The sequence below is a fragment of the Taudactylus pleione genome, unplaced genomic scaffold, assembly GCF_031769625.1.
Source record: "Taudactylus pleione unplaced genomic scaffold, aTauple2 ptg000198l, whole genome shotgun sequence".
Classification (NCBI taxonomy): domain Eukaryota; kingdom Metazoa; phylum Chordata; class Amphibia; order Anura; family Myobatrachidae; genus Taudactylus; species Taudactylus pleione.
Genome location: NW_028284600.1, coordinates 5,144,532 through 5,168,645, shown reverse-complemented (window position 1 = coordinate 5,168,645; position 24,114 = coordinate 5,144,532). Strand labels below are relative to the sequence as shown.

Below are 24,114 nucleotides of genomic sequence, written 5' to 3'. Positions count from 1 at the left end.
TATTGCGCGTGTCTACAAAAGTAAGTAAAAGTGTCGCCCCCAATTTCGTCATTCTATCATATTAGCTTAAACATTATTTTTTTTTCTCCTAAAAAAACTGCTAATTATTTATCTATCCATAATATAATTCAAGAAAGAAAGCACATATAGAGGATGCCCTCATTTCACCTTTTTTTTAAATTGTGCCCCTAGTCTGAGCAACAAATAGCTCATTGAAGGTTTGCACGTGTTCCATGTACTGACAACCTCCAATATGGTGCAACTCTGCAGATCACCGTTTAATCAGGAACACATTGAAATATGTACAGTATCAATAACCTTTCCATATATATGAATAGAATAAGAACTCCTGCAAAAATGAATTAGCATTTTTGCATACAGTAATATAAGGATAAGCTGCCCAATTGATATACCAGTCCTGTACAGTATTGCATAAAGCTATGACCCACCCACGACCTCCTACCACTCTGAACAAGTAACTGCATAACCCATAACAGATGGGATTGGTCACATTTTTTCTAGTTTATAAATGATGCCCCCTGCTATCTTTTATGGATGTTTGTAGGACCTTCTCTTTCGTGCCATCTTGTGGTCATAAAGGGCGGTATTCAATTGTTTCTACCCCCTTTGCGCCCGACGGAGCTATTCAATTATTGCTAATGTCAGGTGCAATCAGCTGCCGGCGCACCATTTCAGCTCGCAGCCCCAGCGGGGTGCGAGCTGAAATGTGCGAAAAGTGACCTGTTTGGGCACCCAAACATCACTTTTCGCAGTCGCGCCCAGCACTTTGGTCGGGGGTAGCTGCTTTACGCGGCTAAAGCCGACCACTTTGGGCGCGATCAGCGCGAAAAACGGCAACAATTGAATAGCGACACACGATCTCCCGTAACTTTAGACGGGAGATCCAGACCGCATAAACAATTGAATACCGCCCAAAGAGTCAAGGATATTTCCAGTTCAGACCCCAGTTCAGGAAATGACATTGCTGTAAGTTACTACGTAGAAAGTTTATTATCATTGCTTTAAAAGTATAGGAGAATTCACTGCAAATCAGTAGATTAGGCTACTTTTTGGGCTGTTAAAAATGGAATCCACCAACAGAAATCCATATGCACAACTATGGGGTGCATTTACTAATTGGCAGTGTGTCAAAACCACCCATCATCAACCTGTCTTATTTAATATAAATATATATATAATATATATATATATTTTGCCGATTTAAACCTAGTAATCAAAGCCACTGATTTGACAAGCTACGCCTTAGCAAATATGCCCCTTTAAAAGTCTCATTCAAAGCATTGTCAACAAATGCAGTAAAGTAAGCAGGACTAATCTGTAAAGTTTTGTTTGGGGTGCAGGTTCTTCAATTATATTTAGAAAAAAAGATGTTCAGGTTAATAAATAAATATCACATAAATGCCAGGCAACAGTATTATAATATTTATCATCAATGTGCCTCTGGAAGTTATGCATAGGGGGTAACTTATTTTTTAGCACAAAAGATTTTTCCTGTTAATTAAATCATTGCTAAGTTTAAATGGGATCAAATGCATTATTCATAGGTAAGAGTTTATTTTCCTGTTGCGGCAAAAAATAGTTTTTGTCAACTAAGCTTGGCCAAAAATATATTTTCTTGATAGTTTACATACTTTTGCAAATCAAAAGCGATAGAAAAAGCGGTCTTTGATATATTTCTATATAAAAGATACATATGTACAGTATGCCAATAATAATTTATTTTGTGTTCTGATCACTTGACTTCTCTGTACATTTGCATGTAAAACAAAAAAATAATAATTATAAAATATATGAGCAGAGCCTGTCCAAAAAGCAATATCAAAGCACCATGCCACCATGAATCAGGCGTCAGTTCCTTAGGAGCGTAGAGCTATTAGAATACTCAAAACAAAAATAATTTGTCATTATTATGAAGTGCTTTTAAAAATATTGCTTCCAATAACAAAGTGCGAACTCGAAGAGTTAACGAGGCAACTAAACACTACACAGAACAGCAGGCTAGTAAGCAGTCTAAGCAAGGTCTGCTTTATCAGGCTGATGGATTCTTAGCCAGCGACAAAATATTCTTACAGGGCTCCCAGAATGATCAGAAGCTTCTCCTGCACCACTTGCATAAGGAAGTTCTCTCTTTGGGCTGCCAAGATGGCGATCAGACTCTTTGAACAGGATAAGTTGCTCGTCTAAAGCTTCCTTTTGGAGTTGCAGTCTCTGAGCATGCCCGGCTTGCACACCTAACTCTCTCTCCAGCATGTAGACTGATCTGTCTTTAAATTTAATTTCATCCATCTACAAGGAGAACAAAAGAAACGTCACTTGTCTGACCACTTATGACTGTGCTGAGTGGTTTCAGGGTTCTGTGGAGCCTGCTTTAAGACATTGATAACGTATTGTTCTTCCTACCTCCTGTGCATGTACATGGCCAAACTGGATGATTACATTCTAGTCCAGTTGGAATATGAACAGATCCAGCCAATTAGCATTCAGGCTGAGCTTACAGATCTCAAAGGACCCAGGAGGAGATGTTTCAAACCCTCGAGAGAGATAAAGGGGAGAAGTTTCCCATAGCAACCAATCAGCTTCTAGCTAGCATTTATCTAGCACAGTTTGTAAAATAACAGTTAGAAGCTGATCAGTTGCTATGGGCAACTTTTCCAATTTATCTCTCACAAGGGGGGGATGTATCAAAACTTCAAGAGAGAAAAAGGTAACTTGCAGTTTCTCAAAGCAACCAATCAGATTCTAACACAGTCTTTGAAATGACAGAAGCTGATTGGTTGCTTTGAGAAACTGCTCCACTTTATCTCTCCCCAAGGTTTGATAGATCTCCCCTCCAGAGTGGTTTGCCAATTATTACATAACATGATGATTTTTGGGGGCAAGAGCTCACATTGATTTGGGTGCTTTTATCTACATTCATAAGCTTACGCTTTTGATCAAGAGTTTCCATAGGTCAAGCCACCATGTTTGTTTTGTGACCTAAAAGACTGACCTAAAAATTGAAGGAGGAACTCCTCCGCTTCCCTCTACCACCTACCTGGCCGTCTGGCTGCAGCCACGGACCCTGGACCTCCCGTCTGAAGATTATTAATTTTTTTAAAACTTTACTGTGTTCTGCCTGGAGAACACAGTGCCAGAGCAGCAGCCGGAGCTGGAGGAGGGACTAGAGAGTGATGGAGGGAGCCGAGGAGGACCTGCTCACGCTGAAAGCAGGTAAGTATACCCGCTGTACGCCACCTGACAGAGGCATATAGTAACACCATCAAATTCCAAAAATATTTGATGAATAGCCTAATTTCTACATCCCCATACTAATGTATGGGGAGTGTGGAAATTAACACAGACAGACTTAACCAGTAGATATCAGTGATATCTCCTGTGTTAATGAATTAAAAAAAAACGGTAATTAAGGAAAATGTGGTTAAAACCGTTATTTTAGTGTTGATGAATAGGCCCCACATTCACATAGTTTGGTGATCCTTCTGTCTAGTTCATAGTGGGGCTCAGGGCTGGTGCAATGTGGTAAGCTGGCTCCGCAATGCAGGAAGGCGCAGGGCTGGAGAGGCTGCGCCACTGCCTTCTCCATTTGTCGGGTGCCCGCTGAAATTTTCTTACCAGCGGGCGTCTGGTGGCTCCTTCCCTGCAGCTGAGGCTTGAGCTCACTCCTGAGCCCCGTCTTCCGGCTCCCTCAGTGTGTGTAGGGAGAGACATCATGACGTCTCTCCCATAGTGCCCGAGCACGAGAAGCTGTCGGACAGCTGTGGGCACAATAGCGGGGCTTCAGGTAAGTACAGTGCTGTGTCTGTGTGGCATAATGTTTAAGCAGCATTACTGTAGGCATTATGTGCAAGGGGCACTACTACTGTGGGCATTATATGTATAAGGGGCACTACTGTGGGCATTATGTGTATAAGGGGCACAACTGTGGGCTTTATGCATATAAGGGGCACTACTACTGTGGACTACTGTGGACATTATGTGTAAGGGGCACTACTACTGTGGGCATTATGTGTATAAGGGCACTACTGTGGGCATTATATATATATATAAGGGGCACTACTGTGGGCATTATGCATATAAGGGGCACTACTACTGTGGACATTATGTGTAAGGGGCACTACTTTGGGCATTATCTGTATAAGAGGCACTGCTGTGGGCATTATGCATAAAAAAAAGGCACTACCACTGTGGACATTATGTGTTAGGGGCACTACTGTGTGCATTATTTGTATAAGGGCACTACTGTGGACAGTATGTGTATAAGGGACACTATTACTGTGGGCATTATGTGTAAAGGTCACTACTGTGGAAATTATGGGCCTGATTCAGAGATGTATGCTAACTTGATGGTTAGCGCACATCTCCGATATTTTAGGACTGCGCATGCGTAGCAGGTGTACTGCACATGTGCAGCCCTCCGACTGCGAGCCCGCTCGCAGTGTGTCCCAGCCGCAGCCTGTCACAGGCTGCGGCATTTGGGAGGCGGAGCAGGGGGCGTTCCCTGGCAGCGTTCCCGGAAGGGGAGCGAGTCGCCCCCGTTTTCCAGGAGGGACGAGGCCAGGGTCTGCATGGGAGCACGCAGACTTCCTGGCCTCGCAAGCTGCCAGGACCTGGCCAGGCTGCAGGAAGCTTTAGCTCCCGCAGCCTGCCCAGTGGAAGATCGATGGTGACCCCAGGCTGCGACCTGGGCCGCAGCACTGGGATCACGCAAATGCAGCAAGGAAGTGTGCGACACTTCCTTCTGCATTTGCATTTTAAATGGACAGAATTGCACAGAAGCTTGTGTGTGGCTGTGCAATTCCGTCCATCTCTGAATCAGGCCCTATGTGTATAAGGGGCACTACGGTGGGCATTGCGTATAAGGGGTACTACTACAATGGCATGTATATAAGGGGCACAACTACTGTGGCATTATGTGTATAAGGGGCACTACTACTGTGTAGCATTATGTGTATAAGGGACAGTACTACTGTGGCCATTATGTGTATAAGAAGCACTCCTGTGAGCATTTTGTGTATAAGGGGCACTACTACAGTGGCATTATATGTATAAGGGGCACTACTACTGTGTGGCTTTCTAAATAAAAGAGGCAGTACTGTGTGGCATAATGTGTACAATGGGTACTACTTTGTAGTGTCACATGAATAAGTAGCACTACTGTGTATCATAACATGAACAATGAACACTACTATGTGGTGTAATGTGAATCAGGGTGATGTGAAGAAGATTGCGCTACTGTGTGGTGTAATTCGAATTGGGGGTACTATTGTGTGCCATGCCCCTTCCTTGTGAGACCACACCCCTTGGGCATGCGTTCTCCCTTTAAAAAGTATCAGAGGGAGGACGCAAATGCATTGTTTGCAGGGGGCGCCAAACACCCTAGCACCGGCCCTGCTAGGGCTGATTCAGAATTAGGAGCAAAGCAAAAAAGAGCAAGTAATATTGCACCTTGGTAAAAGACTGTTGCACCGCAGGTGGGGCACATGTAAAATGTGCAGTGAGATTTAGATGTGAGAGGAGAGTGTCCAAACTCAAATCTAAATTGCAGGGTAAACATAACACTGTCCAGCATTTGTGGGCTACATGCACAAACAGCCAGTATTTACCCTGCATGCTAAATAAATATATTTGCACCCCTTGCATTGCAGCATGGTTTGTTCCCAATACAAAGTTACTTCCATTTTTCGCTTTGCTCCCAACTCAGAATTGGCCATACTATGGGCCTGATTCAGACCCGTTCGCTAGATGCATCTGCTCGCTCACAGCGTATGCAAATTCGGCTGAGTGACGGCAAGGCAGGCGATCGCACGGCAAGGCATAAGCATGCCCACTATGTCTCGGCGTGCGATGGCGGTGTGTATGCAGACGCCCACCAGCTTGTCTTTAGACGCCCACTAGCGCACGTCATCTCTAGGAAGTGTATGCAACCATCGGTACATCGGGTTCCATCGGAAGTGAATGCAGTGCTTGAGGTTGACTATACCCTACCACAAGCACTGCGAGCACTTCAGTGTAAAATTCAACCTGGTGACATGTACTATGATGCTGGCTGTTAATTATGCACGCCTATGAAATGGCATTAAGATACTCAGGCACACCTGCGTTCGCACCTCCACTCCCCTGTTTCCAGTGGCCTGCCCCTGTAACCAACCACAAACGGCTTGACCTGTCACTCATTCAGCTGGGCTGTCTCTGCTGGGCGAGCGAATGCTTCCGATCGCTCGGCCTAGTTCGCGCATGCGCACTGTGATGCATACGCATGCTCACATTGCAAAACACCGCTCACTCCGAGCGATCGCTTGCTAGCGAACGGGTCTGAATCAGGCCCTATGTTCTACTCACCTTGTGATGAGCAGAAAAATAACCCTCAAAAACATTTTAATAATGGCTCTCCTAAAATTGACAACAAAAGATGGCAGTGAAGTGAACAAGGGTGGGGAAGGTATGAAACTGCTGTTACTTTACTTAGCCAGTACTCATTCTTATGTCTGGTGATGGAGAGTACATTTAGGTGGTTAAACACAGATGACAGCTTAATATTTGCTTCAATTCACCGGCATCTCACCGGCCATGAAGTCAGTCTGTTTAAGCAAATGTTCTGTCAGTAACTGGGTAGTGGACACTAATTAAGGTTTGCAAAACACTTAACATAATGGTAAAATGTCTGTCAATGGTACAATGTTTTTCAATGGCACAATACCTTTCAGTGGTACAATGACTTTCAATGACACAATACCTTTCAGTTGTACAATGACTTTCAATGGTACAATACCTTTCAGTGGTACAATGACTTTCAATGACACAATACCTTTCAGTGGTACAATGACTTTCAATGGTACAATACCTTTTAATGGTAGAATGCCTGTCAATGAATTGGTTTCAACCAAATGAGATCATATTAGTGGCGGATTTTACCTAGGTGCTGTAGCCCCCCAGTAAAATCTCCCAACTCTAGAAAGCCCCCAGTCCATGCACTGGCCCTTGCTTCATATTGGAAGCCCTTTCTGCTGCTAATCACAAGCCGGACTGACAGTCCCAGAGGGAGGTGTTTTCTCTCCATGGGACTGTTAGTCCGGATGGCCATTAGCAGAAAGCGCTTCCAGTGTGCAGCTACTTCTGCTTCTAGTAAGCCAGCATTACTTGGCTTCTAGTGGCTGCAGCTGATGCGGTCCATGGAAGCTGGAATTTGTAGGCATGCACATTTTTTTCTTTACCTCCCCGGATAGATTTTCTGTGCATGCCCAATAGATACTTATAGAGTCCAAACCAAATCTGTCTGCACTATACCTTAAAATTGGCTTAATAGACCATTCATATAGGATGGTCAGCGTTATGCATCTGATCCTTGGGGAATAAGATTTGGAGACACCAGAGCCGGCCCCAGGCATAGACAAACTAGGCAAATGCCTAGGGCATTTGGAATGCCTAGGGGCATGCATTCCAAGTCTAGGGCCAGCTCAGCTTGACAGCAGGCAATGGTGGGACTGGGACAGGTGGACGATACCTCTGCTCTTGCTGTCCTACCGCGAGTGGAGCTCTCAGCACAGCTCTGATTGGGTGGCAGCTCATACAGCCTGCAGCAGCAGGACCGGGGAGCAGAGACAGTGGGGGCTGCGGACAGTAACAAAAATCGCCACAGGAGGAGGGCTGGGGGCCATGCCCAGCCTCAGCAGCTCCTCCTCCCATGGACCTTTGTGGAGTCCAGCAGGCTGGGCCTGTCTTCAGGGAGACAAACGGGGTGGGGGCGCCAATGCTCTTGCTGGCACAGGGCACCAAAATGTCTAGTTACAGCTCTGTGGATGAGTATTGCAAATTTGCAATGGGTGAGGGGTGATGAATGTTGCTGGTTGCTGCTGTGATCTGTGCTGCTGGTTGATTGGTGCTGTGCTGGGAGAGGGGTGCTGGGTCACAGGCGATACTAGGGATGGTGCTAGGGGGCACCACCCAAAATCTTGCTTAGGGCATCTAACTGGTTAGGGCCGGCTCTGGGAGACACCATAAGCTATAAAGTGCTCAATACCTATAAAAAAATTGTAAGGGAATAGAATTGTATTTTTAATCAATAATACTGTCATCTCTTGCTGGTCCTGGAGACAGGGGCGCCGAGAGGGGGGGGAGCGGGTACAGATTACCCGGGCCCGGGCTTCCTGAGGGGCCTCGCGGGGGCCCGGGTCCGACGCCGCCCCCCCCCTCCCACACAGCAGCCCAGCACACAGCGTGTGCTGAGCTGCAGTTGGAGACTGCTCCTGGCTGCTGAGCAGTAGCCACAGCAGTCTCCTATGCCTGTGCGGGGGAGCGATCACACTGATCGCGCCCCCCCTGGCTTTGCGCCGGGCTGAGGGGGCTCAGAGCGCCCCCCTCCCCGGTGCGCGGTGCTGCAAATCTTTTTTATTTATTTATTTTTTGGCAAGGGGGCGTGGCCACGCCTCCCGAGATTAGGCCACGCCCCCTATTACCGGGGCCCGCCTTGGCTCTTGGCGGCCCTGCCTGGAGATATATAACAGCTATTCCGCATCCAGTACCCATGATCTGTCTAACTTAACTAATTATAATGTGAGTACATACAGTATATTGCATGATTTTAGTATTATCTTATCTGTTCTTGCCCTTGATCTATTGTGTTTGTTTTATGTCTCTCCTAGTGCCAATTCCTCATCTTTAATGTTGTGCCTTCTAATGACAGGTTATCTTGGTATTTATTAAATAATAATAATTCGTCTTGTATTCCCACTAAACATTCACCTTTCAGAAGCGGCAACACTGAATATGTACAATTGAAAACCACCCATTTATTTATATTGATTAATTTTATTTATAGAAATTTTATTTTTATTTACAAGCAGAAAAAAAACTGTTAACACAATAAACTATATAACAGCAGCTACTGTTCCCGGAAAACTGACAACTGAACTTAGGGGTTCCGAATTGAACCGAGTCCGAGTTCGGAATCATTTCTGGGTACCGAGTCGAACCAAGTCCCAAATCGGATCTTTCCGTGGTTCGGGACTCGGATTGCATGCTAACCGGTCAAAATTACATAATTTTAGCTGTTTTTTTTTAATTAAAAAAAAAAAATACAGAACCAAAACATGAAGATGAATCCGGACCCAAAACCGAAACACAGGGGTTGACGCACATCTCTAATTATAATGAAGTAACCTAATGTTTCCCAAACTCCGCAAGGCACTGTAACATTCCAGCTTTTAAGGCTATCTATGCTTGAGCACAGGTGACTTAGTTGGTGCTGCAGTCATTTTGATTTAACCATCTGTTCTAGAACATGAATATCATTAGAAACTGGTCTGTTATGGACCTTAAAAAGTGAGTTTGGGAACCAGTGAATGAACCAATACATTAGTGGAAGGAAAGTAAATGCATAACCAATGGAAGCACAGCACCTCTGAATTGGCTAGAGATTCGGAATAGAGTGACTGCGCCTTGGTAAACGGAGACCAGATATTCCATAAAAGGTCTGCAATAGGTCATCTTGTTGCTGTTTAGGGGTCTCACCGTCTTGCTGGTGACAAAAACTAGTCCGTTAAGTGCAAAGTATCTGCTCTTGCACTTGTCTTCAAGTTTAACAGCTCCAGACTTATAATAGCTAATGGTACTAAAGAGAGTCAGCAGACTCCACTCAACTCTGAAGTCTGCAATTCCACCTGCATGCCCACAATATGTCCTCTGGACACTAATCTGACGTGTGAACACCCAATTGCTGAATAACACTCATTCAGCCCCAAGAAGAGATGCAGCTGAGATGTGTACGACTTTGAATTGCCCGTGGTTGCTCATAGTTATGTACAGTATGCTTGGCTAGCCTATGGAACATGCACAGTGCAAAAAATAGCAAGATCTGTCTACAAAACTGACTTTTATTTAATTTTTTTTATTATTTTACTGTTCAGCTACTGTGTAACTTCCTAACATATAAACATGCAAAATCTGTCAAAAACCCAGCTCTGAACCACAAAAACACCCTTCTGGGGCCCAGGAATCTGGAAATTTGTGATGTCTGGTATAGGTATTTAGGGATGGTCATCGTAGCCTTCATCAACGGTGACATTGGTGCTTAGCATCAATGGCGTGGAACCAACTATCGGTGGGCATTCTTGTTCTGTAACATGGTGAGCCAATCAGAGAAGGGGGCAGTGCTGAGTGGTGTGACAGGTGGGGGTGGGTTTACAGGGAACTGAAAAAAGAAAACATCACTGGCTCTGTGCCATCAAGGGTGGAGCACCACTGGATCTCAGCCATCGATGTCAAATCCATTGACCATCGGTGGCAAACCATTGATGGCTGCTAATCATCGATTGTCACTAACCATTGATGGTCGATGGCCAGCCGTAGTATAAGGCCATCATTGGGGCCGATTCTGGTTTTACTAAGGTGCAAGGTTACTTGCTTTGTTTTACTTTGCTCCCAGCTCAGAATCAGGCAATCAGCCCCCTTATATACTGAAACCAACCCAGTGTGAGTAATTGCAGCACCTTGTACGCTTTCCCCTAACTTTACATATTTGTGGCTTTAGAAGACTCTCCCTCATTTCTTACTTTCCAGGATTTATCTAAAAAATTCTGGTGTCTTGAAAGTGTAAAAAGGAGGATTAACTGCAGATAACTAGACTGCGGGAAATAGAACATGTACAGTCAGTCTATTTATTAACAATGTAATGATTAAGTATTAATGTAATCACGGTGACACTGTGCAGGGCTTGGGAGAAAGCATCGCATCCCCTGCTTCATCAAATCCGGATTCAGGGAAACAAAGTGCATTCGGGGTCACACAGAGATCACTGTGAAGTTTTAGCACTAAGCAGCTTAAATCTGTACATAATGAAATAGAAATATGATGCAGAGATGCAGTGTGCCAGGATAATAGGAGATCTGCTGCTCACTGGGCAGCCAGGGGTACACTTTGTGCAGGAATGAGGAACAGTGAGAGGGAGATCATTCCCAGGAAGCCCCCACCCTGAGGATCCGTGACAGACTAGGGTTAGAAGTAAGGTTAGTATTATTCCATGGTGAGAGGGGAAGGGTATCACAGACAGGAAGAGAAAATCAATGGAATATCTACCCTTTATTAGTCTGCCTCATGACTCCGGAATATATGTGTTGGGTAGCAGGGTACAGTACCTGGGGGCAATATAAAAAAGGGGATTCACATGTCCCTCCTAACCACAGTAATGTTCTCTGGTACTATGGACCTCATTCAGAGGCGGTCGTTAGATGCAAGCGGTTGCACAGAATCAGGGCGGCCGCCTGCATCCTGGACGGCTGCCTCCTTGTCGATCGTTAGGCCGTGGGTTAACACCCACAGCTTAACGACTGATGAGGTTGATGGTCGTGATGGTGAACACCATCGCGACCTTCGGGGCTTACGACCAGACCCTAAGGTTGGGTCTGGGCATTCGTAAGCCCCAGGGAGCTTCCTGCTCTGATGGAGCAGGAAGCTCCCCACTGACATCACTATTGATGTCAGTGCGGCCACCCACAAAATGGTAGGCGTTCGTAAAGGAACACCTCCATTTTGGAAACCACCCCCCCGGCCCGCCTACCAAACGGGGGCAGCTGTCGATCAACATCGACAGCCGCCCCTTTGGTAGCGAGCTCCGGAGAGACAGAGTTTCTCTGTCGCTCCGGGGCTTGCACACGCGCAGTGTGGCCGCTGCACATGCGCAGGCCAAACCATTGAGTCGGTTACGAATGCATCGGCGCTCGCGACCAACTCTGAATGAGGTCCTATATTCTTAGGGTATATTCTTCATAGTAATGCTGATGTCACAAGTAAGGCACAGTGATGTCATGTCAGTGATGTCTTCTCACCAGCTTCATCTTTAGGTCAACTGTACTCTCTATTCGGATTGCATAAAGGCCATTCTGCTTCTCTGCAGTGATGAGCTGCCCCCTTGTGGAACCAATAGCCACATCATGTAAAATAGAACTCCATCCACCTCTGGTCTAGGCTTACATGCAAGACAAAGGGGCCTATTCATCATTACTAAAAATTCTCTGGAGGTAATTAGGTTTAGAACTGGCATGGAGTTTTACCTAATTACCGGAGGAATTCATCATTCCTCCTCTCTATAACTATCTATTCCGAAAAGCTGTCATTTTTGCGATGACAGCTTTTTGGGAAATAGATACTTTTCCCTGCCCAGTCCTACCTTACCACAGCTGGAATCAGTGCTGCGCATGCGCTGTTAGGGCCACAAAAGCGGTACGTCCACAAAAGCGGAGCATGCGCAGCACTGCCTACAGCTGCGGTAACTGTATATAATACATAATCTTCGGAAATTTGATGAATAGCCTAATTTCCATATCCCCATACTAATGTACTATGTATGGGGAGTGTGGAAATTAACGCAGACAGACTTAACCAGGAGATATCAGTGATATCTCCTGTGTTAAGTGTCTTCATGAATACTAAAATAACGGTAATTAAGGAAAATGTCCTTAAAACCGTTATATTAATGTTGATGTATAGGCCCCAAGGTGAGAAGCTTTCAGGTATTTTCCACCTGCATACGACAAGTGGTTAAGTTTCCCTCAGGCTGTAGTCACCGGCTGCCCATTTCCTGAGGCAACCAATGGTGCAAATCGCACTGAATCACATCTTCTTCATGGGTCTGCCCCAAGCTTCACAATGCCTGTAATTGCGGCACAGTATAGCGGGGGGCGGGGCTGTGATGACTTGATCACTTCACTATGTCCCCAGTCCCGCCCACATTTGCCGCGCTCCACCCCTTGCAGTGCCGACCTGACTGCCAAAAGGTCGGCAAGTATGCACACGGTATATATATATGTGTGTCTGTGAGTGTGTGTGTGTTTTTATGACGGGGAAGCTTTCCCTCATTAGAGAATTATCAATGTTATAGTACATATCTGCCTTCTTGTTAAATACATAGTGTTTCCATCATAAGTATACTGTGATTTTTCTACTCCTGATTGGCTACATAGGTGATGCAGATTTACCCCCCATCAAAACCGCTGAATAGTAAATTCATTGGTTTGATGCTTCAATCTGTTGGCAGTGTGCAGGGGTTTAAAAACCTCAGGTATACCTGCGCATAGTAAATTTACACCTCACTCTCAGTTACTTATATCTATTTTCCACCAAAAACCCAGGCAGACCCCATTTACACTGCACCTTCGATCTGGGTTACTCCCAGGTCAGCCCTGTTCACACTGAACCCAGGTCTGCCCTGCTAAACCTGTGAGGTCATAAAAAGTGCGAGGTGACTGCTCCACAGCCACCAGTCAGCTTATACCACTTTTACACCAGAGCAACAACCTGGGTTTTTGATGGGTCTACCTGGGTCGCAGCTCAGTGTAAAAGGGTCCACTATGACTGTCTACACACATGACCGATAATAATGAAAGCACACATTCAGTACCTTTCTCAGTTCTGCTGTTTCCATCTCAGGAATATGTCCAGGATCAGACCCTTTCTCACCCTGGAGGCAACTAAGGGCTCTATTTATTAACATTATTTTGACTAAAATAAGTGAAAAAGGGTGTTTTCACACCCTTTTCACATTATTTTAGTATCATCTACAGTTATTACAGGGCAATTGGAGTAGAATTCGTAAAAAATTCTACTCCAACCCCTAAGTATCACTTATTTTTAGTAAGCAGATCGCATTTCCCATAATTGTAATGGGAAATGTGATTCGACCAACGTTACTAAAAATAAATGTGAAAAAAATATCGGGGAAAGCCCTGTGATAATAACGCCACCTGTAGGTGGCGTTATACAGGGTCTCCCCCGGTTACCGGACTCCTGCCCTGCTCTAACGGGGAGAGCAGAGCCGCGAGTCGGTCCCAGTAATCAGCTGTGTGGTGTAAACAAACTGCAAGCTGACTACTGTAAAAATAAGAAAAAAAAATTGCTAAAAAAAAAATGTTACTTACCTGACTCCAGGGACCTGTGATCGGGGCTCCGGTGATGTCTCCCCTCCGGTCAGCTGGTCTCCCATAGTGCACTGCTGCCCGGTCATCAGGTGATCGGGTCCCAGTTCAGTATGGGAGATCACCTGACCGGAGGCATGGAGGACATCACCGGAGGCCCAGATCATGCAGGTAAGTGTAATTAAGGGAGGGGGGTTGCGGGGTGTCCGCGATTGCGGGGGGCGGGGCTTAGCACCAGGGTCGGGCTTAGCGCCGTGGGGGGGTAGCAGCGGGGGCCGGTCGGCGCATGTGCGGGTAATTTGTCTTGGTATTTTTTGCGAAAATACAGTGATAAGGCTCCGAAAGGGATTCGCAGGGAGAGAGTTTTATCACAGGCTCTGTCCCTGCAAGGGATTTGTAGTAAATCCCTGTGATATTGCCTGAATTCGCAATGCTAATTCATTTGTTAATATCACACTACAATCTGCAAGAAACTCATCCAGTCACTGGTCATCTCCAGAGTGAACTACAGTACTGTAACTTTCTCTTATCTGTTCTCCCTGACTCCCACCTCTCTCGACTCCAATCTGTCCTCGATGCTGCTGCCTGGCTCATCTTCCTCTCCAAACATACTACATCTGCCCAGGGCCACCAAGAGCCACGACGGGCCAGGGTAACAGGGGGCGTGCTGCTGTGGCTGCTGCTCAGTAGCCATTAGCAGTCACCCACTGCAGCCCAGCACACGCTTTGGCCATACACTAGCGTGATTTCGGGCCTATTGCCCGATTTGCAACTCGTCGTACGATGAATCGTGTCGAAATAGTGTAACATTTAGGTAGGATACGATCCGATGTGCGCTCCCGCCGCTCTTAAAACGTATCGTATGATCAGATGTGCAGTCCATATTATCTATCGTAATCGTATGCAGATCGTGTGCGTTAAAAAGCACCAAATTGTGTCGTCAGGACTGCCGGGGAGTTCAAGGGAAAACGTACGATGAATCGCATTGTACTACATCGTACTAGAGCATTACTCTACCCCTAACCCACCTTTCCCACAGCTTAAACCTAACCCTCCCCTCCCGCAGCCTAACCATAACCCTCCCTCTAGTGCCTAACCCTAAAACTTACCTTCGGGATCGCAGCCGCCGGGAATGAGCCGGGATTCTGACCCGTAGGCATTCCGGCACTGGGCTTGTGAGTGCCGGCATTCCATCCGCTGGGATGCCAACTAAATCCCCTACATATTATGCCTGCTGATGCAGCAATGTTTATAAGCCTTGTCCATGTTCTGCAATGTTCTGTACAGTAAGTCCCTTTTTTCTTGTTTTGTTCATACTGTTTCTCTACTTTGTAAGGCGCTGCGGACCCCTTGTGGCGCTACATCAATAAAGGATAATAATAATCTACTATATATTTAGGCCATTCAGTTATTCATGAGTCATCTATGATTATTGAATTTGGACTGAATTTCCAGGCTCCATCAATGATAATTTGATATTGGAATTTATTGGTCTTTATTTGGCATAGTGGCGTCACTATGGGTGGTGACACCTGACTTAGCTAATCCTCGCAAGCAGGAAAGGAAGCATGGCCCTGTGCCCGTGAGGCCATGCCCCCTTACATGTACTGTTTTGGGGCCATGACCGGGTGTCACGCCCCCCATTCTCGTCACGCTGGAACGGCACCCTGCAGAGCTACAGAAGGACGATTCGGCACACACCATACAGCCTCTAGAGCCACCATAAGTGTCATAGGGACACTCTGACTCTGGGCAGTGCTCGTCTACCTGGCGTTGACCCTGCCCCCTCAGTGTGACATCACACAGTTACATGTTCGCCCTGATCCGGCGCTGCGCGGTATCGATGTGTATAAACTCTGCATATCAATTGTATGCAAATATTCTTCATCTGTTACTCTTGTAGATATCTATTACAAGGATACAAGAAGCAATCATGGTGTAAGATGCACAAGAAATAGTGAAAGTTCCATCTATGCCATCAGATAAACCAGTAATAATGCCAACAACTGTTATGAGCATGACATGACTCTTCCTCAGGGCATTCACACTACGGGGGTTGCTTTCAAAGCTCATGCGCCACACCTCATTTAATCTATCAGTTACCATAGCAACAGGGGAATGCCAGTCAGTAACCAAGCCACTATCGGTGAATATTAAATGGAGACGTGTTACACATGTATTAATCGAAAAAAAGAAGTGAAACATATCAGCAATCAGTAATCAGAACGTAAAAAACACAGGTGTGGCTATAAGTGAATCCACAGATTTAAAATCTGATACAACATGTCTCTGTAACATAATAATAACCTCTGCAATGAAATTGCGAATATGCTGTTCAAAATCCCTATAGTCAGTGACCTTTAGAGAGGAATGGACAAATATTGTTAACAGCGACAGTAACGGTGGGACAGTAACGACATCGCATTGTTTGCAGTTTTAAACTAGCAAAGGGGAGGAGGATAACTCAAGCCCCTTAATCTGGCCACACACTAGACGATTTCCTGCATGATTTCGACACATCAGAACAATAAATCGTTCAAATTCGTGCAAATCGTGCAGTTTCCACGAGCGATAACGATCCGATGCGCGGTCCCGCGGGTCGTAAGTCGTATCTTCAGATCTTCCCTATTGCAGGGAAGATCTGTCAATCTCGTTAGTGACAGATTGTGGAAAGTTGTGGGGAGTTCAAGGGAAATCGTTAACGACATTCCCTTCAAAAAATGAACAAAAATCGTTTACTGAAATCGTTCATTTACTAAATCGTTGTGTGTGTGTATGCAGCTTTAGAATTTATTGCCAATTTAAAGCTAAAAAATGTGCCCCCTATTAAAAAAGGAGGATCTATAAATAAAAGTTCCCCAATGTAAAGCCCAGTAATTTGTGAATTGATTGAATCTACAACTGGTTCAGTCCACAGAATGGCAGCTTCCAGTATGTCTGGTGAGAGAGATATAGGACCTCATTCAGAGCCACTCGAAAGCGGCAGTACGCTCGTTCCGAGCGATATTTGCACATCTGCGCATGCATACGGTTTTTAATACGCATGCGCGAACCAGTCAGTGCGGCCGAAAATCGTTTGTTCGCTATATAGCGAGTGCCTGCTATTTTGAGTGACAGGAGGAGGCGTATGTGGGTGGTAACAGGGGAAGGTGCTTGAAAACGGGGAGTGGAGATCAGAACGCAGGCGTGCTTAAAGGTCAAAGCGGGCGTTTTATGGGTGTGCATAATTAATACAGCAGCGAAATTGACCACGTCAATGGGTTATTTTATAGCCAGAACTGCTCTCAATATAGTGGTAGGAAACACCAACCCCAAGAATAGCGAGCAGTTCATACGCTGTTCGATGTACTCGATTAATCTAATAAATAGCGGACATAACGTATGATGCGAGCGGCCAGGGGGCGTTTTTATCAAATAAACGAGCGCATGTTTTGTTCGCTCGTTCAGACATGGAGGCGGCAACAGACCGCAAGGAGCGTACCGTTCATTTGAATAGCCACCCCCTTTTTCTGAACGAGCGAGCACTAATTGCGAGCGGCTCTGAATGACCCCCATACTCCCAAATGGAGGATCTGATACGTGATTAGACGCATGCAGAGCCCTTAGCTTTCAATACCTCCTGCTCCCATATAAATTCTGCTTCAGGCTGCTGATGTTCAATAGTACCAATGATCCATAGTGGTCAATAGTTATCATGCTTGAACCATTGGGCAAGCAGTCTAAAGTGGCACGATGACAGGGACAGGAGGTGGGACCAACAGTGCTGTGGCAGCTGTCACTAGCCTGTATGGGCTTCCACTACAAAGGCCCAATGTCATTATATGGACCCATGCAGCTCAGAGAAGTAACATTGGACAAAGATCCACAATTCAGGCTAGGGAGAGCAGGAGTCGGTGGCAAAATACTTACTATACTGAGGGACCCATTTATTAATTGCATTTGCGATGCGATCTGGGCGCAATATTAGCATTCATGATCGCATTGCAGATTACAGCGGCTGGATGTATTATAGAGGACCCGCAGGGACAGGTACCCCGAAAAGAGCCTGTTTCAGCAATGTGCTCCGAGTGCTGCAGCGGCTACTGCGGTTCCTCTGACCGCACATGTACAGCTGAATCCGCAATGTCTAGTCCATAGGCTACAACGGGCTACCACGATCTTCAAACGGCGGTAGCTGCGTGAGCCAATCTCCGGAATGCATCACATTCCGGAAGTTTGTAAATAAGGCAGCATCACATCTCCAATACAAACCTATGGGGGTTGCAGCTGCCGACTCGAATGGAGGAATCGCAGCAGGTGTCTTACCTGCTGCCATCCTCTGTGACACATCTGGGGGAAACTAAATATTTGTGGTTAACCCCCGAAAACGAATGTTTAAGCCGCAAATATACAGTGATAAATGGGCCCCATTACTAATTACTATCATAAATGTTAAATTAGCTGTTAATGGAGACAAACTACATGAATACGCTGTTGCAGTGCCTCATCATGAGAATGTGCAAATACTCTTCACATCCCAAACTATTGTCCTTTTAAAAAGGCAAATGTACTAGGGGGTAGATGAAGAGAAAACTGTGATGTGTGTAAACTACTGTTCCCATGGTAACCAACAGACATTGATTGAATTAAACAGTTTTACATATAAATCAGCAGCGCAGCAGTCAAAGGGGCATATTCAATTGGCCACAGTGTCGGACTGGGGCATGAGAGGCCCACCGGGGGTATGCAGTGGTAGGGGCCCATGCTTAAGAGGTGTAGCCAGCCACCAGAGGGGGTGTGACCAGCCACTACAGCCACTCGGCTAACCATTTGGCAAAGTTTGGTGTAGTTTCTATAGAAGTGCTCCAAGCATCCATGTTTATCTGTGTTCCTGCTCCACCAGGTAACTGCCAGGTAATTGACCCACTCATAGAGTAAGAATGTATAATTTGAGTGCGCAGTCTGGGCCCACCGGGGAATTCCCCTGTACCCTGTGGGCCAGTCTAACCCTGATTGGCCACGTGTTTTTTGCAGTTTAATGACCGTGGGCATAGCAACCATTTTTTCATTACTGCGAGTAGGCGTGCTTCCAAATTTAAAGAAAATGTTTTTTGTAATTTTTACTGCAAAAACCCACTGATAATTCAATTTTTTTTTTTAGAATAGTCTATACCCCTAAACATTGCCTGCAATTGAGTATGCCCCACTATGGGGTGAATCTAATTGGAACTTCTGCTAAGGGAATGCTAAAAAAGGCAGCAGAAGAGAAATGCAGTGTATATTACACACACACACACACATAATATATACACAAACATACACTACACATTTTTATATAAAAATCAGGCATACGATACTGTACATACCCATTGCCCACAAGCAAGCAAATGCAGTTAAAGTGTCATTAGGAATCCTTCCATCGCCCCCCCCCCCACACACCCACCTGACAGTAGAATTAACATCATTGATTTATTACTGAAATCTAATCGCACAGCTACCATTTGCTGGCTGCCTGGGAAGCTGTCCGTGCTGTCTGAGCTGGAGACTTATGTGGGTCTCAGATGGCTTAATATGTCATTTCAGAACCTTGATGTCTGGAGATTAGACATAAAACATCGGTTCGGGATGGAATTGAGGGATTTCTATGCAGTGCCATAAACATCCTACATTCTGTCAGCATTGCCTGTAACATCTGCAGAACACTTTGGTTGGCCATTGCCTCTACAGGGGACAAATATGGTTTTAATAAAATAATATTTTCGCACTTTTTGTTCTCTATCCGTGTGAAGTTGATATGAAGTCTACTTGCTACTGGCTAAAAGGGGCTAAAACACAATGCGACTATTCCAATACATTCACTCATTTTCATTCTAAAATGATATAAATAAGAGAATGAAATATACATTTATTTATGCGGAACGCTGCGGAGACACACCTGCCTCCACAGCGTGCCTCAGTGCAACCGCCTGCAGTGCAGACTGAACGTCCTGATTGTAGGACTGTGGTACACTACGGCGGCCCAACCTAAAGAGGGCTGGTTGTCAGGGAGGTATGAGGTGTTATATTATTCTCAATTCACTGAAGCACTTCCAGTTCATTTTTTTCCTATGAGTCTGACCCAGAGGTGGACGCTAAGACAGCCGCGACTGTGTATGTTTATGCAGCAGCCAATTGAATTTGTTCAGACTGGCTGCTTCACTAATCTGCTGCTTTGCGTACAAAGGGCCTGATTCAGGGACGGACGCAATGGCAATTACATATGCAGATCGAGCGATTGTCTGCCATTGCGCATGCGTATAAGCTGCACTGTGCGTGCGCAGTGATCGCACTGCGATTATGGATGCACATAGGAATACATCGCAGAGTGAGTGACAGGTTGTCAGCGTTTGGGGGTGTTAATGGGGAGTGGTCAGAAGAACGCAGGCATGTCTGTCCGTTTGAACGCAGTTACATGGGCATGCATAAATTAGCCGCTGCAAGTGCATACGCAGCTCTATGTGTCCGAAGAGCCCCCAAGGCTGCGGCAGGTCAGTTCTTCCGCAAGGGCAAGATTGCCGCCGATGCTACTGATATTTATGCAGGTATGCATCGTCGCACGCATGTAAGAAGGCAGCAGTGGGCGTCTTTATGCTCGGGTAATCTTTGCTAAAATTAGCATATTTTCGCAGTTGGGTTGTGTAACAAAATGGCAAATGGTGCTACCCGCGCCTGCCTAACCACCCCCGTTACACCCTAGGAATGCCCACTAAAAACCACAGGCCCTGCGTACACCCAGGCCCTGCGTACAGATTTCTGCTGCGTCTCTATGCGCAGACAATCGGGACTCATTCGTGGTGCAAATCGGACGCTGCGCCATAAAAAAACATCGGACAAATGTGCGAACATCAGCAACGAGTCCATCTCTGAATCCGACCCTGTATGTGCATGTGCCACTTTTCGCTTTTGTAGGGTGAATAAAGCAATTGTGCGTATTATGGCACCATTGTTGCCGGCTGATTTGTGATTGGTGAGTGTGGGTTTTATGTTTATAAAAGTGACCACTGCAAGTCAGAGACACATTAGGGTGATTTCAGAGCAACCGCTCTGTCTTCTATATATCTTTAATGGAGCAACATCACACAATTTGAAAATTGATCTCAAGAAGAAAAACATTTGTGAAAGATTTTTTTGCATCATCCGACACTATGATAAAATGAATTGAAGCTACAATAGAAGCTATACAGAAGAGTGAAATTGTTGCAAAATTTTGTTAAAGATTAGTTTTTCGTAGAGGTGTCAAGCTTCAGCAAAACAATCTTCGAGTTGCCGGTCTGTTCTGTATGTATCAATTGCATTTTGATGTTCTGTGAAGAAATCTGGAAGAGCGGCAGTGAATTCATTCTGCTGTGCGGTTGGGGTATGACCTGTGAAGTCCCGACATTCTCAGAATATCGACATTACAGTTAGGCTGTGGGATGGGAGGGTTAGGTTTAGGCACTAGGTGGAGAATAGGGTTAGGCTACGGGGAGGCGGTTAGGGTTAGGTACTAGAAGGAGAGTTTGGGGTAAGGATTAAGTTAGAGCTAGTGTGCTCACTGGAATGCCACTCTGTCAGATGACTCCCCCGGAACTCACAGTCACATGACCGCTTGGAGTCGGAAGACGCCACTGGAGCCACTGCAGCCATTGGGAGCAGGTAAGTCACCACTGGGTCCCCAGAGAAAGATATGTCAACATTCTATATATATCTGTTCCATCAGTGTTTACATTATGAATGTCGGCATTATAAGGCAGGCGTGACTGTGTATGTTTATGCAGCATGACTGCGTCTTTAGTCTAATGCCACAGGAAATTGAATTTGTTCAGTTCACATATCATACCACACCCTACTCGTAGATTGAGTGGCAATCGCTGGTAGATTACAACATCCTGCTCACTCCCGTTACTCTGCTTGTTTTTGGTTTTAGCAGCATAAGAATTCACTGAACAGACAGCGGTAATCAATTAGGAGCGCATCCTTCCTTTGAGTTTTTCAGGCGTCACATCTGCTCAGAGTAACCCTCCCCCTTAACCATAACCCTGCCCCCGCAGCCTAACCCTTCCCCCTCTACAGCCTTTCCCCCCCACCCTCAGCCTAACCCTAACATCCCCCACCCTCCCACTGCAGCCTAACCCTAACCCTCCCCCTAGTGCCTAATCCTAAGGCTAACCCTCCCCCCTAACTCTAATACATATCGTTGAGATGCTGGTGGTCGGGATTCTGACGCCGGGATTCCGACTGCTGTTGAGATTCCGGCACCGATATTCTGGGCGCTGACATCCCGGGGAAGAGCCATGCACCTAACCCCATAGAGGCTACCAGCCCCATGATTAAAAGATCACCAAGACCCCTGCCTATTATACCAAAAGTGGAACAATAGATATCAGATAAACATCATTTTAAAATACTTTTTAATTAAACAAATGGCATTTGAATCCATTGTTCTTCATGTCTTCTTGCTTCAATATCCAATATCCTGTTTTATAGTTTATATACTATGTAATTTAGGGTTGATGTGCGTCAATGTAGCTCGTGTTACAGTACAGTAATTGAACAAAAAGTAAATATGTTGCAAAGTCCGACCACATCTGCTGTAAAGTAAAGCTGTCTGGGAACCAGACACTTTAATGGCTTAGCAAATATGTGTAAAAATGTACTGTAGCACCCTATCAATAATTAGGAAGTAGTGGCATAGCTGAGGAGGGAGATACAGGGGGAGATACTGTACATCAAACCTTTTATAGAGGGCAGGTGAAGAAATTGCCAATCACCTTCTAGCTGTCATATATCTAGCGCATTCTATAAAATGATAGTCAAGCTGGGTACATCATACTGATAGATATATCGCCGGTTCCATTGAACGGGGATATATCTATAGTGGTATGTAGTCAGGAAACCGACGGTCGAAATGCCGACCGCCGGCTTCCCGCCTGTGTAATCCCAACAGGGGACTAATGATAGGTGTTGAAATCCCGACACCTATCATTATCTCTATCATTATCTCAGAAAATCGTTCATAAAATCGTTGGTAACAAAATCGTTGTGTGTGTATGCAGCTTTAGCTGCATACACACACAAGGATTTTATGAACGATTTTATGAACGATTTTCTGTCAGATTATCTGTCAGATTTTTTAAAGTGTAATGAACGATTTTTTTGAACTACAAACGATTTTTGCATATTCCCTTAATGAAAATCGTTGAGTTGACAAGTCTGACTGAACTACAAACTACAAACGTGAATGCGCTTGAACGATAATCGTTCATCGTTTCACTCAGAAAGTGAACGATTTCTTCAAACGATTATCGTTAAACTATATAGTTTAACTATAATCGATCAAAAAATCGTTGTGTGTGTATGCAGCTTAAAACACACATTTGTGAAATAAATAAATGCAGGTTTGTGGCAAGAAGAACCCCATTGCTCTTTTCTCATATTCAATTGATCCAGTGACATGCTCTGTAAAAAGGGAAATCAGTCTCACCCTTCGGCGTTGATCAACCTTTTTTTGCTCCAAAATCTGTAAATCAATAAAAACAAAAAGCTTAATAAGAGCTTACGGGGAGTCTCCCCGTCTGTATATAAAGCTCCATGCACACGGCGTCTATTGCGGCTTCTTAACCTCTCTATCGCAGGTCTCATTCTGATCCATGCCATCCATTCCTCTTCTGGGTTTGTACACAGAATGGAGCATCGTAATGACCTGTACAGTTACTGTAAAAGGGACAAAGGCCAGCTTCTACATTTGTCTTGAAGTCCTCAAAAGATCTTATGGAGGGATCATGGGTGAGAATGGATGAGTGAAAATTATGTTATCCATAAACTTACTACAAAATGGTTAATTAATTATGTTTTTTAATGATAAATGACAATCTAATACATCCTCTGTCGGTATGTGGCGGAAGATACTGACAATCCATTGTGCAAGTTTTTATTTATTATTATAAACTGCACATATTTTTATTAGTACAATGTAGGCTAAAGATTAAAAAATATAATATGTACAGTATGTCACTATTTCTATGTAAAGATTCATAAATGTATATAAACCCGGCATTGCAGGATCAGAGGGGTGTTATCTAAACTGCATTTTATACTTTTTTCTATACACTAGCGCATGCAGGGGGGGTTTCTGAGTAACCAGAAAACTCCCCTGACAGACTGGAGACAGGCACCATCTTCTTAAGCCCCA

General features: G+C 45.1%; 1 protein-coding gene across 1 annotated transcript in view; it reads right to left on the bottom strand.

Annotated features, from left to right (window-relative positions):
- Window positions 1-24,114, bottom strand: part of JAKMIP3 (Janus kinase and microtubule interacting protein 3) — a 108,175-nt gene that overhangs the window by 60,908 nt on the left and 23,153 nt on the right. The window contains exon 3 of the mRNA XM_088476950.1: window positions 2,092-2,307. Coding sequence (XP_088333076.1) covers window positions 2,092-2,307 — 216 coding nt within the window. The remainder of the gene's footprint in view (window positions 1-2,091; window positions 2,308-24,114) is intronic.